This window comes from Rattus norvegicus, chromosome 2 (genome assembly GCF_021556685.1).
Source record: "Rattus norvegicus strain SHRSP/BbbUtx chromosome 2, alternate assembly SHRSP_T2T, whole genome shotgun sequence".
Taxonomy (NCBI): domain Eukaryota; kingdom Metazoa; phylum Chordata; class Mammalia; order Rodentia; family Muridae; genus Rattus; species Rattus norvegicus.
Genome location: NC_141535.1, coordinates 199,749,996 through 199,769,304, shown reverse-complemented (window position 1 = coordinate 199,769,304; position 19,309 = coordinate 199,749,996). Strand labels below are relative to the sequence as shown.

Below are 19,309 nucleotides of genomic sequence, written 5' to 3'. Positions count from 1 at the left end.
AGAGAGGTCAGTTAATTCTTTAAACGTGGTTATCTCTTTAATTCTTAATTCCCATCCATTCATCCCATACTATCAAACATTCATTCTCCTTTTCTGTTTGTCTCTCTTACTCTTTCAAATGAGTAAATATTTTCCTGTGAATATATGTGTTAATTATTCTTCTATATGGAAGGAAACTTAAAAATAATTGCAATTTAAACCACTGAACTGAGAATAGGACCCCCGTTGAAGGAATCAGAGAAAGAACTGGAAGAGCTTGAAGGGGCTCGAGACCCCTTATGAACAACAATGCCAAGCAACCAGAGCTTCCAGGGACTAAGCCACTACCTAAAGACTATACATGGACTGACCCTGGACTCTGACCTCATAGGTAGCAATGAATATCCTAGTAAGAGCACCAGTGGAAGGGGAAGCCCTGGGTCCTGCTAAGACTGAACCCCCAGTGAACGTGATTGTTGGGGGGAGGGCGGCAATGGGGGAGGGTGGGGAGGAGAACACCCATAAAGAAGGGGAGGGGGAGGGATTAGGGGGATGTTTGCCCGGAAAACGGGAAAGGGAATAACATTTGAAACGTAAATAAGAAATACTCAAGTTAATAAAAAAAATAATTGCAATTTAATATAACTGCCTTTCCCCCACATTGGGATGACTCGTGCATGGAACATGAACAAATATGGACAAGACAAAAGATGCTTTCAGAGGCCACGCCTGGGAAGAGCTTACATGCAGCTAAGGAATTTGAATTGTCCCTAATTGTCCTTTAAGAGAGAACATGATACACAGGCAGATTTGTATTTTTAAAAGATCTGTTTAGCAGCTCCACAGATAACAGATTATAAAATTCTAAAGATCTACAGCGGGAGAAAATTTTAAGGCAATTATCAGTTTAGAAAATGAAAGGCATAGTGGAGGTAGGAACACTCCTCCTTCAGTAACAGTGGGCTGTGCCTTGGGAACCTGTTTGGCAAACAGGTACTATTCTGTTAGCCAAGGGAAGCAAGTAGAGCATATTCATGCTAACTAATATTTATCGAGCATAACTGCATTCAAAGGAAACATTAAGCATTTAACATGCTTTCTGTACTGTTTTATCAAGTTGATATCATAAAGGACAGACTGTCATTGTGTCATTGGCTTTTAAAAACGACAAAATCAGGGTTTGAAAAACTTGCTTGTGAAACATTACATAGTGAAAAGGAGCTGAATTTAGACAAAAACCAATCAAACAGGACCCTCAGTTATAGAGAAGCATCATGTCGATCCTAATGAAGTGAGAACCAGAGGGACCTGAGTGAGTTCCATGTAAGGATGTAACAAATACATGGTACTAAACACGGCTGAGGACACAAGGATCTAATCCCTGGAATGGAGGGATTGAACTCGTCAACTATTTCTTATACATTTTGAAATATAGGCTACAGACTTGTTGGGGGAAAATCCTTTTTAATACTGATACTTGATTTTTAAAATTATGAATTTGCTTTCTTGGCTTGATACCTAATAACCATCATTGCATTTGTCTACATCTCAAACGTACAGAAGTTTTGTGTGTGTGTGTGTGTGTGTGTGTGTGATATAAAAAGCATTTTTTTCACAGAATCACTTGAGCAGAAGTTGTCACCTTAATGCCTTGTAATCTCTCACAAGTGGTGACATGCTCCTACATAATTATACTTACACCACCTCAAGTGGAAAATTAATATGGACCTTCTGCTGGGATATAATACTCAACCACTATTCTAGTTCTATCACATGTCTCTTTACAGGTTTAAATAAAATGGTTTTTGGGGGAAGGGGGTGGCATTAGCACCTGTTTACTTTGTAAATCTGGCATCTGGCCCTGCTCCTCTGTCTTTAATGAAGGCTTACTTTTTGTAAGAGCAGTTCATTGGTATAAAGCCTCCTCAGTTTCAGTTTGTCTGATACGTTCTCACTGCTGGATTCAGATTAAATATCATTAGTACCAATACTATCCAAGTCAAGCCATCCTTGCTTAGAGCAATCGTATTGGTCAAATTCATCATCGCTGTGATCAAATACCTGACAAGGAGCAGCTTAAGGAAGAAAGGGTTTGTCTTTGCTTATAATTTAAGGGGAAGAGTCCACAATGCTAGAGACTATGAGATAGCTGGTCACATTGCATGTACAGTCAAGAAGCAAGAGGAGACAAAAAGAAGGATCAGATTATAAAAAAATGGATGCCTCCAGCTAATTATTCCACAATCTACCAAAATAGCATCATGTTCACATTGATAAATATTTCACATTCAAGCCACCGCATCCATGTAATTTCCAGGAAGGAGAAGAAAAGAAAAAGTTAACTTTTCAATGTGTTGTGTTTGGGATTCCTATGAATGAATCAGAATTTTGATGATATTCAGATAGGAAGTTGAATAGATGTGTCTGAAATGTATCTGGGAAATAAGAACTAGAGACAGAACCATAGGCTCATCAAAGAACAAGTGACAGTTGAAGTTGCAGCATGAAATATCTAAGAAATACAAGAGAAATGGAAGCAAAAAAACACCAAAAGATTGGGCCATGAGGAAATCTTAATTGTAAGGATCTGAAGGAAGAAGAACATGTAAAGGAAGCAAAAAGGAAAAGATGCTGGGAGACTAAAATCATTAACTATGATTAGGGGAACAGATCAGTAGGAAAGTTTCAGCCCCAGCAGAATTCCATGCTTGAATTAGTTTGAGGCCAAGCAGAGCAGAGCATCAGAGAAGGATAGAGAAGCCAGATTGAATCAGTCAGCTTGAAGAGGACTTTTGAGCCAGAAAAGCTAAGTTGAATCAGCCAACCAGAGACCAGAAGCAACAAGGAAGGGTGAGCTTACTCAGCAGCAAGTCTCAGAGGCTGAAAACATCCTAGGCCTGGATAAGACTGTATGGAGGCTGGAAGCTTCCAGGACTGAGCCTAGGTTAGCAGACTGAGGCAGTGAGCCTCCAGACAAGGATTACATCAGGCGAAGAAAAGTCATCATCTTTCCACTCTAATTAACCCCTTGCTGTAATTCCACTTTAAATGATGATATGGATTTTTTTTAAAGAATTTTTCTTTTGAGGGAGGGTTGCTCATTTTCTCACAGCTCTAAATAAACTAATAAAAGAAAGGTACATTTACAGACAGTTTATCTTCAAATGCTTTTTCCTTCCCTCTAGCAAGCACTGTACTATGATTTTACTCACTAGGCATTAACGCTTTGCTAGAAGAATATCTTCTCCTAATACCAAAGGAAAACCAATGGTTTTAAAATTAAAATTTACCCTTTGTGTATTTTAACATCTCATTTATTCTAGAATTGCTCCACTCAAACCAACTTAAAAAGTAAAGACTAAGGGGCTGGAGACGTGGCTCAGCTGTGTTGGCTGCTTTTGCAGAGGACTTGGATTCAATTCTCAGCAACCACACAGCCGCTCACAACTGTCTGGAACTCCAGTTGCAGGACATTCATGGCACCAGGCATGCATGGGATGCACATGCCTGTGCATGTAGGCAAAATACCCATAGACATAAAATTTAAAAATCTTTTATTTTTTAAAGTAAAGAATGAGTCATATGCATTTGTTGAGATGATTTTTTCCAGAAAGAGCTATATAGTACCCTTGAAGCTAACAAACAAGTACTGGCCATTGATCTTACTGGAACACAGTCCTCATCTCAATTCTTCCACCTCCAGCATCCTCATTCATCCTCAGTTTCAAATATCTTCTTAAGCCAATGTCTCAAGCATTGACTATATCTGCCCCAGGGGTCCAGACTCATATTGACTCATGATCATGAAGATGGAGAGAGAGAGAGAGACAGGGACAGCAGCATACAGCACAACAGTTTCATGTTTGACTCCTTTGACTAATTGGGTTTTACAATCACTGTGAAGGTTAGTGACTCTGTGATTCTGAGCAAGCTATTTAAATGATTTGTGCTTCCGTTCCAGCATCTACAAAACAATAGGAGCAAAGTGCTGACCTCCATTACTGTTATGAAGATCCCAACGTGTTAATGTAAGCATTTAGAATAGTGTTGAACACACAGTGAGCGATATGTAAGCTTAACTCTACCGTTTGTCCAATGAGAATATCAAGTCCAGCGTTTCTGAATTTAGACATCCTGATCACCTTACAATTTCAAATCTAGTATTTCACAGCTCAGTAAAAATGACCGCCAAATATCTAGTTACAACAATCACTTCTCAGTGGTTGCTGCAGGTCCTCATGTTCTATCCAAGCTCAGGTCTGGCATCTGCTATATCCCTCTCCCTCCCTCCCTCCCTCTCTCTCTCCCTTCCTCCCTCCCTCCTTCTCTCTCTGTCTCTCTCTCTTTGTTGGTTTTACTTTTAAGTTTTGAGTTAAGTATGATCCTCTAAAATGGCGTTTCTCAATCTGGGGCTCATAGGTCACAACCATTTGGAGATTCTCATATCAGATATCCTATTCCATATCAAAGATCAAAAGTTTACATTACAGTTCATAACAGTAGCAAAATTACAGTTATGAAGTAGCAAGGAAATAATTTCATGGGTGGGGTTCACCAAAACAGGAGGAACTAGATTAAAGGGTTATAGCATTAGGAAGGTCGAGAACCACCTTGATCAAGTGACCTTGACCCTATTTTCTTCCACAAAACTAAATTATCCCTCGAAGTGATTCATTCCATTGATCATAATTATTTATTTTTTAGAGTCTGCCTTTCCAACTAAACTTCAAGTCTCGTTGAAATAGGGACTGTGTTTCTCTCTTGGCATACAACACAGTGACACATTCAAACATAATTCTCAAATGGATGAGGAAAAGACAGAGGTACAGATGAACAAGTGCTTTAGGCTCTACAGAGTCCTCGGGAGCTGAAGATTAAAAAGAAATATTCTCTTTTTAGGAGGGTCACTGACTACATAAGCTTAAGTCTACCATTTGCCTAGTGAGAATATCCAATCCAGTATTCCTGAATTGAGACACCCTGATCACCTTACAATTTAATAAACATGTTTCTCTGGTGTCTGCCATGAAAATGCCAATACCTATCCTCAGAGACAAATTATCAGAGGTCCTTGGGGTAGAGTGTGCAGATCAATATTATGAAGATGACATCAAGGCCCATTACCATGAGGATGAACACTAGTGAGAGCAAGGGGGAGGCAAGGGGTGGCTGGCCTCCAGGTTCCGTGCCTTATTCTGTGGAGAGCTACTAGGACTGCTAAAGGGTCAAAGGCAACAGGTTTTTTGTTTGTTTGGGGTTTTTTTGTTTGTTTGTTTTTTGTTTTTGTTTTTGTTTTTGTTTTTGTTTTGTTTTTTTGCTGACTAGAGATTCAATGTTGGGATAGATAAACTCATAATTCTGAAGTTAAATTGTATGAAACAAGCAGAGGCAGAAGCAGGCTGCAAATTATCATGCCGCTGTAGAGCCTCAGAGTCCTCCTCCTCCTCCATCATGTGGGTTTAGCACAAGCCAACCCCCAACCCACAGATCTGCACTGTGGTGTCCACCACGCCTCTGTTTACTTGCTAGGGACAGAGTGCTGTTTCTGGGGGTGGGGCTTGCTCGTTGTGTAATGTGCACCCTCCCTGTTCTTGCCATGTTGCTATTTTCGTGTTGTTCACAATGTTCACAAAGAATGTTGTGAACATTCTTCTTTAATTAGTATCCCATAAGCAAGGGAAGAGTTTGGAAGAGATTGAAATCAATGAGGAGTATGAGGAATTCACATGACAAGTTAATCCTTTTGGATGTCCATAAATTAGGAATCCCTTCCTCCTTCTTATGATCAGCAAAGGATAGCATTGTTCCTCTCAAATTCTCTCACACCTGGTGGCCTCCAGAAAACAGGCTTCGCTGGCCTTAGACCGTTCATTTCATGAAGAAAGGAAGGAACATGGTTTTGAGCATCGCACCAGAGCTTTTGGCTCAAGTCAGCCATCTCTTACAGTGCCTTCAGGATGGCACCTCTCACTGCGTGGTGTCTAACCACCCTTGTTTTCCATAAACTGCTCTAACTGAAGTGTCCTCTGCCCTCTTGAGCTATTTCTATTTTGTACCTCTGTTCTGATTTCGTATAAAGCAAAATAGTTCACCCAGTATTTGTGCATTTTTAAGACAGTAACTTTTAAAAAGCCATTTTCCAACCACCTTCACCATATTGCCTTATTACAATGTTTACCTATAGACATCCCTTTTCCTCTTGGCTTGGTTCTGTTGAGATTTTGTTCCTCCCCAGAACACTGGAAACATTGGTTTAGGTTCCATTCATTTGTGTGGCTTGTGAGGGAAGAGCACACTTGGCTCCTTTTTAGAAATGTGTCTGCTTGACCCCTGTGACCTTCGCCAGTTTGAAAGGCCAGAACATAATCTTCTGTGGGGATTAGTGCAGGTGTCTATTATGGCCCACAATCTGTGATGCGGCTCCCAGTGTTCTCACTATGGTAAGGTTAAGCTGTCCTGACTTTATTTTTCGAGTGAAAATGTCCACAAGGTGTTAGTACTGTCAGAGAACAGACTGAAACAAGCTGTAACTTCAATCAGACATTAAGCCTGTGCCTGCTCTGGAGAGGAGACTCCACCGTGAACAAAGGGGTTCCTTAGAAAATGGAGCAATCACTTTCAAACTCCAAAGTTATAAAACTAACAGTTTTGAAGGCTGAGACAGAAGGATCATGAGTTTGAGGCCAGCCTAAGCTACATGGATATTTCCAGAACAGCCTGTGCTACCTACGATGGCCCTTCTCTCAAAAACAACAACAGTTATAAAAACAAACCCTTTTGTCTCCTATTATTCTTGGAGTGCTATATTTTGCAAACTAAAATCTGAGATTCATGCATTTACAAATACATAGATGATTTTGTTCTAAAGGTTTTGCATATCTAATATCTCGAAGACTCAGAGTATAACAGGCTATACTGTCATCAATCCACCCGATGTCAAGACCCAGTGTACTAACTCTGATGTCTTACTAGTTGAGATTTTCCTTCCGCTTGCAGTATCATAACACTTCATTTCTTAATGACCTTCAGGCAATGGGAACATGCTACCTTATAGGCCTCTCCTCTATGTCTGTGCTCACCAGGGCTTGAAAGTGTGTTCATGTTGGTGGTACCAATAAATGTTCTTCTGATTTCTGGTAAAGATATCCTCTCTCTTGGATCTTACTACTCTGCTTCTAATTTCTTTCTGCTTCTTCCCAGTGCCAGTAGTAGAGCTACTGGACCAAAAGAGGGAAGCTCAAAATAGCCTGAGTCCCATGTTCCATTTCAGGGATATCTTGATATCTTCAGAAAAAACAGAAAACCTGGGTCCTCCATGTGTGAATCATGAAATCATCTGAGGCAGAAGGAGGCTGAGACAGAGAAGTTCCAAGAAGGGGCAGGGGAAACTACAATAATTACAGCTCTCATATAAAGACGTCAATCACCAGCCTCTCTGAAGCTGGTAGCCTAGGCTCCAAGCAGACAAGCGAAAGTAAAACAGGAAGTGTCTGCCCGAGATGGTGCCACAGTCTGGCAGTTAGAACATACTCTAGGATCATGGCTCCTCTGTGAATCTGCCAGTTCTGGAATCTTTGGAAAGGTCTTACCTCGGCAAATAGCTAGTGATGTCTATTTCTAAAACACGGCAGCAATCGAGTGGGTGGGCCATCCCACAGCGCTGCTTCTTGCTTTTTTCTGTTTGACTTTCACTGGTCAATATGAGTAAAGATAAGCCAGACAAAAATGTCAATAGAGCTCTCTGTTTTCCAAGATAGTTTTGAGTGTAAACCCAAATGTTTCCCACAGCCTTCTGCAAGCACGTGCTGTTCAGCATGGAACTTCCAGTAACATCAACCAACCAATCGGCCCTGAGTACGATTTCCATTTCCAGCTGTAATTCCCAGTTGTTTGATGATAGGTAAATCCTTGAGAGAAAAAGTCAAACTGATAATTCTTCAAGTCCATACTGGGCACGTACGATTTCTTTTTAACTCTGAAAGGCCTCACAGAGCTTAGGTGAAAAGATGGTCTTTCAAAATACCAATTGGCAGAAGAAAGGGCCCCCAACCACTGAAACAGGGGACACGTATCAGCAGCCATACTGGTCCTTTGAATTCTGAAAGCACATTGAGAAAAAATAACAACATTATACTGTGCCAACACATTGCTAATTAATAAGTAATTTCAATTCTCCCAGAGGTGAAATATTAATATTTTGAAAATGGAAGTATTACATGTGATGTTCTAATTGTTATAAAGATATTTAATACTGACATGAGTTTAATTATTTAAAACCTCATAGTGATGTAAATACTATCTACCCAGTCATACATCTTTCCTGCTTTCCCATAGACAAAGGATCTTAAATTAAGAACTACTTAAGGCTGCCTGCTGGGCCACAGAGTAACTACTTACAATGTAGAGGCCTGCATCTGTGAGATTTAATAGCAAGAAACACGGGTCTTTGTTTTCATAAGTAGGGAAAAGTTGCATTTTCTTACATAAATTTCATTCTTGATGTTATTAGAAGGGATTAGGGTGGAGTTGGCGCGTCTAAAATTTAATTAACCTAATCCTTTTAACAAGAATTGTTTTCATACTGATAATTCTCTGTAACAACAGTATTATAGATCACAACCACGTGAAATATTTACACTAAATATTTTCGCAAATAATCTTTCCTTCAGCTCTATCGGGGCTGGTAAGATTTTTGATTCCTTTAGCTGTCTTTGTTTTCTTTCTTACCTACCTCCCCTTTATTTCATCCTCTGCTAATTTTCTCCTGCTGTCCCTGTCTCTGGGTAAATTATGTTAATAGCTATCAAACCATCAATCCCCTCACGGAGTGTGAGTGCTGCGAAGTAAGAGGAAGAGTGGATGGGTTTGTTGTATTTTTATTCATTTATTTATTTATTTTGGTATCAGCAGTCATTTGCTGTAGATTCCCATTTCAGATGATTTGTTTACCCATCGATTGCAATAAATTTGCTGTGCTGCTGAAAATACCCCTAAGAGTAGAGTCAGATGAAGGACGAACCTGTCATTCTGGTCACCTCCTCTGATGATCCCCTGTGTAAATTACAAATTGTTCTTAATCTGCTCAAATGTCATGTTATCAGTGAGACCTTCTCTGACCTCGAAGGATAAAATTACAATCAACATTCCTCCCCCAAGGCCGCTCTCCTTCAGTTGGCTTCATTATCCCATAGTCCCTATCACCACATAGCGTTATACAGCGTTGCCTGTGTACTTATTTGCTTAGTCCCTCCCCTCCACCTGGGAAGGAAACGCCACAGAAAGCAAAGACCAGAATTTGTTCACTGCTGTCTCTTAGGAACCCAGACAAGCCCCTTTAGTACAGTCATATAGTGGGCGATCGATATGAATTGTTGAACATATGAAATTTTTCTCTCACCTTTCAGGTACCTGAAACACCAGGTCTATGTGAAGCTATGAGAAACTATGTTTTGTCAGCCTTCCCACAGAGCTGGCTGTGCTGTCGAGGCCAATGTGGTATATATATATATATATATATATATATATATATATATATATACAGCCACCAAAACTAGATAAGATTGATGAAGCTAAAAAATGCATGCAGAAAGAGACTGGATATAGATCTCTCCTGAAGAGACACATCCAGAGCATGTCCAATACAGAGGTCAATGCTAGCAGCAAACCACTGAACTGAGAACAGGATCCCCTTGGGGGGAATTAGAGGAAGTATTAAAGAGTTGAAGGAGCTTGCCACCCCATAAGAACAACAATGTCAACCAACCAGAGCTTCCAGGGACTAAACCACTACCTAAAGACTATACATGGACTGACCCAGGGCTCCAACTGCATATGTAGCAGAGAGAATAGCCTTGTTGGGACACCAGTGTAAGGGATAGCCCTTGGTCTTGCCAAGGTTGGACCCCCAGTGCAGGGGAATATGGGGGAGGGCAATAAGGGGGATGTATAGGGGGAATACCCGTCTGGGGGAGGGGCAGGGGAAGGAATGGGGGCTTATGGACAGGAAACCAGGAAGGGGAATAACCTTTGAAATGTAAGTAAAGAAATATATAATGAAAAAATTTTAAAAAGAAAACAAACAAACAAAACCAAAAACTACTTCCCAAAAGACAAATCACAGCCCAGGCTTTCTGTGGCCTTTAGGAAAGGACTAAAGTAGAGGTGTGAGATGTCCTCTGAACCTAGCATGCTTACAATACTAAGAATAACATAGAGGATCTCAAAGGATGGCACTAGCTTTTTAGGATACAAAGAGGTTATTTAGCTCAAGAGGGGCTTGAGTGACAGTAGATAAAGCTGGTGAAACTAGGCAAGGTTTCTGTTGTTGTTGTTGCTGCTGCTGCTGCTGCTGCTGCTGCTACTGTTGCTTGTCTCTTGAACCCTCAGCTTTTTTAAAATTAATTAATTAATTAATTTATTTATTTATTTATTTATTTATTTATTTACTTTACATCCTGCTCACTGCCCTCTTCCCTGTCACCCTCTCCTACAATCAGTCCTCTATCTCCCCTCTCCCCTTCTCCTCTGATCAAGTAGGAACCTCCTGGTTGTTTCCCCGCTTTGGCACTTCAGATCTGTTGGCTAGGTGCTTCCTCTCCCACTGAGGCCAGACAAGGCAACCCAGGTAGAAGAACACATCACACATGCAACAACAAACAGCTTTGGGGACAGCCCTTGCTCCACTTGTTCAGGACCCACATGAAGGCCAAGCTGCATGTCTGTTACACATGTGGGGAGAGGCCTAGGTTCAACCTACGTATGTTCTTTGGTTGATAGTCTCTGAGAGCCCCATTGGTTCAGGTTAGTTGATTCTGCTCGTCTTTCTGTAGAATTCCCTTTCCCTTAGAGGCCACAATTTTTCCTCCTGTTCTTTCATAAAATTCCCCAAGCTATAATCAATGTTTGGCCGTGGGTGTGTGCCTCTGTTTGAGTCAGTTGGTGGGTGGGGCCTCTTAGAGGACAGCCGTGTTAGACTCCTGTCTGCAAGTTTAACAGAGTAATATCATTAACAGTATCAGGGTTTGCTGTTTGAACATGGGATAGGCCTCACGTTGTCCTGGTTGTTGGTTGGCATTCTTTTAGTCTCTTCTCCATCCCAAATCCCTGCATTTTCTGTAGACAGGATAAATTTTGGGTGAAAAGTTAATGTCCCTATCTATCTGCCAGAGTTTCTGCCTGGCCATAGGAGGCAGCCTCTTCTCTTCGGGCTCTATATCCCCAATTCTGTGAGTCACAGGTTAGGACACCTGCATTGATTCTTGGGTCCCTCCCCTATCTGAAGTCTCTGTCTCTTCCTGGAGACACATCCTAGCTCCCCCCTTGGTTGTAGATTTCCATTTGTTCTCAAGGCCATTGAGCCCCCCTCCCCCTGCACCCCTCCCACCCAGTTCTCTCCCTCCTTCTTCCTTCATTACCATTCCATTCCTCCAAGTGAGGCTCAAGCATCCTTAGACAAGGTTTCTCATTTCAAGGTGTCTCAGATGTGCATGATGCTCATCCAAGCTAAAACACAATCTTAAGCTGCCTTTCAAAATTAAAAAATTAAAAACAACTCACTGGGTTTTGGGCTCTTTCTCAGGACTGGTCAGCACTGCTTCTAAGGCAAAGTTGTAAGATGGGAACTTGGGTGTAGATATCAGGGGTTCTTCCTGGCTCTGCTTCTTACACTCTTCAAGTGATTTTGGCAAGTTTCCCAACACTTTTCTATGCTTGATTCCCCTCTACTCCGAGGGAGGAAATGACAGGATATGCAAAGTGCCTTTGCCAACTGAATGGGCCTGGGTATTGACCTGACCTTTAATTCCATGAATGGGTGAGTGCCTTTTAGACAGACGTCTTCAACAACCTATTTTAGAAGGGATTTGTTAGTATTTATGCATCCCCAGAATCAGACTGAAGTGCCTCTACTTCCTTTGGTCCTAATTCCTTGACCCCCATCTGAGAATCTTTGCACATGAAGGCTGAAGGTGAACATGTGCTGTCTTCCACCAACAGTTAATACTAAGGCACGATTATTCCCTCCAGTGAATCTAACAAAGCCACCTTCTTTTGTTCTCACTCCTGGCCACAAGTGAAGGTGCTCCAGTCAGGAAGAAGGAGTTAGCATCCACATTTGAGGTTATAGAGATGGCTGCCTGCTGACAGGTGTTGAAGCCACCATATTTTAAAAGTAGATTTCAAATAAAGGTATGATCTTTGTAAATCTGACCCCTTCCAGTAAAGTGTGCATTTACATCTATTTGGAATTTATAAATCCTGACAGATTCCACAATATTTATAGCCCTCCATAAAAAGCCTTTGCCAGTTTGCAGAGCTTTGCATTTGGCGCTCCGGTATGCTTAAGAGAGTTTAAATAATAATAAATTTGGTGATTTATTCCACCTGGAACAGAAAGTTACCCGCCCCCACTCCCACCCTCCTCCCGCCCCAGCTCATTTTGAAGGGGAGGCCTATAAATAGTGGCGCAGACGCTGGGATCAGGAATAGGGAACTGAAATTTGAGAAAGAAGTACAGCAACATTTCCATTATCACTGATTTCTTGAGTATATTTTTAAAACACTTCTGTTCCTCACATAATATCCCTTCTCTCCTTTCTCCTGCCTCATCTCAATTAGACCTGAGTCCCCCACACCTGTTGCCAATGTTCGGATTCAATTGCTTTAATGGGGAATTGGGGGAAAATATTGGCTGACTCGGTAGGGCAGGCTGCCTCTAGGGAAGACAGCAACTCTTCAGTCTCCATCTTGTATTTCACGAGAGTCAGCAGGTAACTGAGTGTCTATATCTACAGTGTAAATTAATTGCTTGAGATCCATCTCACACATCCAACAGACGATATGATCAAAAGCTCACAGTTTCATGAAAAGAATAAGAAAGGAGTTCTAAGTGTAATTCCAAGAGAAAGACTGAGGACCATATGAGAATGTTAATTCTTCCAGCCAATGATGCTCACCAATGCCCAGAACAGAATGAGGGAACTATAGTAACCCCTCTTCTCCATAGTTTCTTTTTGCATAGTGTCAGCTACTTGTGGTCAACTGGGGTCCAAAATGTTAGATGGGAAAACCTAGAAATAGACAATGTGTTACAGATTCACATTGTGCACTGATGTAAGTGGCGTGATGAAATCTCTTACTGTCTGAATCCATCCCACCCTTGGAGGATAAGAATAGCATTGTCTGTGTATTCACACAGCAGATACTGCCCGCTGATTAGTCACTGAGTAGCAGGCTCAGTTCTCAGAGCAGCAATCCCCAGCCTCATAGTATTCATATCCCACTAGCCTAGCACTATATCAAGAACATCCACTCATATCCCCCATTTAAGGCATTTCATCACATGGACACTGTGCAGTCCATATCTGCCTAAGAAGGAAGAGAATGTAAAAATATTTTAAGAGTGACCTCATTTACATAGCTTTTATTTTTAACATGTTGTTCTGTTTAATTATGAGTCATCGTTAATTTTTTACTGTACAAAATTATAAATACTTTTTTCATAGGTAAGGGGAAAACATATATACCAGAAGTTTTTCAGTATTCCCTAAGGGTCTTGTAATATATCCCCTGAAAATAAGGAAGACTATATATTGTACCCGAATAGCAGACTTTGTATGTTATACTTTGCTTTTCTTTGTAAAGAAGAATTAAGAAATACTGTGTCCCTCTCTATAGATTCTGCTGTTGGAAGCTGAGAAGAAGCATTTAGGGTATCAGAAACAGCATTACAACATAGAAGAAGCATTTAGGGTATCAGAAACAGTATTACAACATAGAAGAAGCATTTAGGGTAGCAGAAGCAGCATTACAACATAGAAGAAACATTTAGGGTAGCAGAAACAGTATTACAACTTGTGACATGACAAGAAGCTCTATTTCCAGCTTCTTGTTTGAGTGGGTTGTAAAGGAAGCAGCATTTGTAAGGAAAATAATAATCAACATTCACTGGGAGCTGCCTAGCTGGTGCAAAGAAATAAACATACAAGTGTCAAGTTTGGTACAGCACCTTCTTCATCGCCTAGAGCTGGTGCCCCACAACCTACCATCAACCATCAAGGGTCCACATCTACCGTCAACATCTGCAGTCAGCCAGGAGTAGTAGAAAGAAGACATGAGGGTTGGGGGGGGGCAGTATACAGAAAGTTACCAATGGCAAAACATGACTCTGCCCCTGTAGAGTACTGTGTTGATTCATTAGAATAAGCAACTTGAAGGTACCCTGTGTCGCAGCCTCCTGCCATTTACAGGTCCTCATTCTGCAAATGTTCTCTGTTTGATGGTTTCATGTGCTGCATAGTCAAGACCAGAATGGTTAGCTCAGCACTGCAAACATACAGATTATTCCTTGTCAATGTTCCCAAAAGAATGCGATGTAGTAACTATTTACATAACATTTACATTTAAATCATCTCCAGATGATCTAAAGTATGTGGAGGGTATATGCAAATGCTTTGGATTTTAGATTAGGCAGATTTGGGTATCCATGGAGGACCTGGAACCAATCCTTTGAGAATACTGCGGCATAACTATAGTGGGCTTCTGTGCCCCATTGCTTGGAACACATTCTCAGTCCAAGACATTCCTGCGCTCTCCTCTCATCTCTAGCTATTAGGATGCCAGATGTTTGGACCAAGCCCCAGAGCCTGCAGTGTACCACATTTTAATGATTTGTGGTGAATAAAGTAAATGTTTTAAAACCAGATTTTATGAAGCAGGGACCCAGTTCAGTATGATGGACTGGGGGCAAAGCCAAGAGGAAGCTGAATGTTAATGAGGGTATCCATGACTGTAGAGGACATGGGCTAGGCATTCATGGTTAATTCTAAAACCCTGCTTGAAACATGAGCTGTTAAAGAACCATGACTTACTAAGACCTGGATCAGGATGACATCAGTAGACAAAGAACTACAGGCAACTAAGGAATCCTGAGAGTGGAAGAAATAATCTTCCCTGGGAAAAACACACTAATTGATCATCCAGTACCAAATAATGAGCCCTAAAAACTTATATACAAGTAACATCATAGGTACTGAACAGATTGAATTGATGTATTTAGGAATACACACGCGCAAGCGTGCGCACACACACACACACACACACACACACAATTTTTTAAGCCCTGAATTTAAGAGAGAGCAAGGAACATATATCGGAGGAGTTGGAGGAAGAAAGGAAAAGAGAGAAATGCTATAATTATATGCTAACTGCAAAAATGAATAATAAAAAGAAACCATGTTCTAAGGAATGTCAAGTCAAGAAAGGATTCCCCCTACCTTCCTAGGAGGAAGTAGAAGGCTTGAGGCATCAGGCAATTATGAGTCTCTGTGGTCACACTCTGGGTCTAACACACATGGGATAAAGAAACTGTTCTCGTACTTTGAAGTCCAGAGCAAGACAAACCATTACTATATTAATTTTGCAAGATTTATTTTTATATGTTATGTTTGTATGTGTTTTGTTTGTCCGTGTGCCTCTGGTGTGCCTAGCGCCTGTGGAGGTCAGAATGGTCCATCGGAGTTCCAGACAGCTGTGAAATGCCACATAGGTGCTAAGAATTGAACACTGAAAAAAGTCGCAAAGTACTTTCTTTAGAGGCCATTTTAGAGGAAAATCCAGTTAGGGAAAGTGAAATGTTTAGTGATTTTTGTTATTGTTTTCTGTCCTAGCTTGCTAGCAATGAGTATTTAATGTGCCCTCCTTTCTTTGTCTTCCATAGGGCAACCCTTACATGTGCAATAATGAGTGTGATGCGAGTACCCCTGAACTGGCACACCCTCCTGAGCTGATGTTTGATTTTGAAGGAAGACATCCCTCCACATTTTGGCAGTCTGCTACTTGGAAGGAATACCCCAAACCTCTCCAGGTTAACATCACTCTGTCTTGGAGCAAAACCATTGAACTCACAGACAACATAGTTATTACCTTTGAATCGGGGCGTCCAGATCAAATGATCCTAGAGAAATCTCTGGATTACGGACGAACATGGCAGCCCTATCAGTATTACGCCACGGACTGCCTACATGCATTCCACATGGACCCGAAATCCGTGAAGGATTTATCCCAGCACACGGTCTTAGAAATCATTTGCACAGAAGAGTACTCCACTGGGTACTCCACAAATAGCAAAATAATCCACTTCGAGATCAAAGACAGGTTTGCATTTTTTGCTGGACCTCGGCTACGAAATATGGCTTCCCTCTATGGACAGCTGGATACAACCAAGAAACTCAGAGATTTCTTCACAGTCACGGACCTGAGGATCAGGCTGTTGAGACCCGCCGTTGGGGAAATATTTGTAGATGAACTACATTTGGCACGTTACTTTTATGCGATCTCAGACATAAAGGTGCGAGGAAGGTAAGAGAACACCTGTCCATCGTAAATGGAAAAAAAATGACCATGTCCAAAAATTATGCCCACTGTTATAAAATGACTTAAGTCATTTTTTCCTTATTTCTGAGGAGCATCATTAAGCAAGTAGGTTCTCTTTTTTTATTGGATTTTTTTTTAAATCAAATGTTATCCTTTTTCCGGTTTCCCAGTACTTAAAACTCCCTATCCCAAACCCTTCCTTCTGCTTCTGTGAGGGTGTTCCCCCACCCACCCACCCCTGCCTCCCCACCCTGACATTCCCTACAGTGGCCAGTAGAACCTTGGCAGAACCAAGGGCCTCTCCACCCATTGGTGCCCAACAAGGCCATCCTCTGCTACATATGCAGCTGGAGCCATGGGTCTGCCCATGTGTACTCTTGGATAGTGGTTTAGTCCCTGGGAACTCTGGTTGGTTGGCATTGTTGTTCTTACGGGTCGCAAGCCCCTTCAGCTCCTTCAATCCTTTCTCTGACTCCTCCACTGGGGACCAGTTCTCAGTTCAGTGGTTTGCTGCAAGTGCTTCTGTATTTGCCACGCTCTGGCAGAGCCTCTTAGCAAGTTCTAAAGGCATTTGAGACCCTTTGGCTCAATGATGATTTGTAAACCCACATTGGCTGTCACTCTTCAGGCAGTCTTTAGAATTTAAACAAAGGAAAACATAAGTATCTTATCTGAAGCAAATGAACTCCCTAGGAGAGGTGATGCTAAATTCATCAACATAGTGAAGCTGGTTGATCTGTTGGAAGGTTAAAGGAAACAAGGCTATAGCTTGCATTTCCCAATGCAAGCAAGAATCACTGTGCAGTGTTAGACTCAAAAGCATCTGAGAAGTAAAATCTATTTCTTTAAGAATGGTAAGTTTCCCTCTATTGTAATAAACAATATTTCTCTTATAAAATACGGACTTGAGACTCTTTATAGGTCAAGTATAGATGGTTGAGAGTTGCAACATCACTGGTTACAATTGGGGATACCTGGTTTTAGAAATTAAAAAAAAACTACAATTAAGTTACAAAAATTTGAAGATGTTTGAGGAAAAAACTCCAATAATGAGAACAAAAACTATCAACATAGAGAGTTTTCATTCAGCAATGCATGATGGGAACGGAAGCATGAGGTAATGGCTGGGAAATAAAGAAATATAAACAACAACATAATCATTTCTAAACTGTGAAACTATAGGAGGATAAGTGTATAAATGTTACACCTGGCATATGGATGTAAACAAGCAATTGAACAAGCCCAGATAAATCAGGCTTCGTTCAGTTGGCTGGCTTTCAGATTCTCTTAGGTCTGTCTAGTCCTCAGAGACTGGAGGTGCTGAGACTCTGGTCCTTCAGAGAGTTGTCTGCCACATGTTAATGAATAGGCATTTGTTGTTGTTGAGTGTCACAGTGATAAAAAAAAGATGCAGTGGTAATTACTGCTTAGAGAGGCATCTAAGGTTACAGGATGTTAATTTTGGAAAAAAAATAGCGTGAATTTGTGGGTGTCCCCTCTGTTTAGTGCTGTGTTCCTCATGGCCAGTGAAGAGTCTTTATCTCTGGGCCTTACTGTCAACTTTTGACCAAGGTCTCAGTGATGTATGATGACAATATCTTAAAAGCAAGTTAATATTTTTGAGAAATTTATGCCCTGGTATATTGATACCCGCACTGAGCTTGGGTCCCCTGGTGTTAAGAGAAGAGTGCATGGATCAGCAGGAGATTATGACAGCACGATATGACAGCACGATGGGAGACTGTCCTCTCTGAGTTGAGTGTGCGTGCTACCAAAATGCTCCATTACATCCAGGAACAACTTTGTCAAAGACTATCAATTTAAAGTGTGATCTTATTTATTCTTGTTTACATATACTCTATGAAAATATTTGATATTTTAACAATAGCACAACAACAACAAGTGACAAATACAATGACTAAAAGAATAAAGCTCAAAATTAATAGCCAGAGATTTATGTGATTTTGTTATATTAAATCCAGGTAGGCCAGTTTCTGGCATTTTGAAGACTCCTTAATGTGTACTTGAGTTTCTAGAGATCACTATACCCCAAAAGCTTTGATTTGGCCTTGTCAGAAAGGCAACCTTTCAGAGGTTTTCAGTTATGAAATAACCAGTGTTAGAGCTTATTTTCTGCATTGAAAATTCATTTTTCTATTCTCTGATTCTTTTGAAAGAAAGTGTACAACACGTTTTCGAGCTAAGGACAGCTTTATGCATGCTCCACTGGAGTTAGACAGGCCATCTCCTAAAGGTGGCATGCCAAGAACACTGAATCCCTCCAGACTTCTCACCTTTCTCTTAAGCCTCGCCTTACCAATGACCTCCAGCTGCTTTTCACTGGCTGGGAGGGTTGAGCTGGACCCAGATTCTATCAAGCTGCCTTCCCTGGTCTCACCTCCACTGTCATTCTGTTCAGCAGATCGCTGTGAGCTAGGGAGAAGCAGCTGGGCAAAAAAAGAAAGGTCCAGTAGAGGTGAGGTTCTTCCATACGGTGCTGCTCTGTCACCTCCACCCTCTGTCCAAACTCCTCAGGGCAAACTGATGCTGGCATGTACTGCACTAGGCACCAGATGGCTGGAGTATTTTTAGTCCTGGGGGAGGGACCAAAGAAGCAAGGCCTGATGGCTCCGGCATGTCTCCAGCTTTCAAGTTATGTAAGGAATATTTGCCTATGATGGAACCAGTAAACAGAAAGCTGAACAATGGTGGTTCGTGAGGCCTCCCAGCCTAGAACCATCATGATTATTTTCCCTTGAAGCTTTCAGGATTAATGTCCTCCGTTATCTCTCCCTTAAATGACAAGCCATCTATACAAAGCTTGCCTGCTAGACGATGATGTCTAAGAGAAAGTTCTAAATTTTCCAAAATATAAGCAAGGATGTTGTTTCCCACACCTTACCTATACCATCATCCCATGACCACACAGTCATGGAATCTTATATGTCTATATGTGTTT

At 41.2% G+C, this 19,309-nt stretch overlaps 1 protein-coding gene and 1 long non-coding RNA gene across 8 annotated transcripts in view; one reads left to right on the top strand and one right to left on the bottom strand.

Moving 5' to 3' along the window:
• The window catches only part of Ntng1 (netrin G1), a 364,316-nt gene that overhangs the window by 192,002 nt on the left and 153,005 nt on the right, over positions 1-19,309 (top strand). For all 7 annotated transcript variants that reach the window (NM_001106465.1, XM_087620415.1, XM_087620400.1 and 4 more), the window contains 1 exon segment: positions 15,695-16,335. In NM_001106465.1, the coding sequence (NP_001099935.1) occupies positions 15,695-16,335 (641 nt within the window).
• On the bottom strand, positions 3,517-18,893 carry LOC120100921 (uncharacterized). The gene is made up of 2 exons (XR_015672442.1): positions 18,645-18,893; positions 3,517-8,077 (listed from the first exon to the last, which is right to left on the bottom strand). It is a non-coding gene; the product is annotated as an uncharacterized LOC120100921 (long non-coding RNA).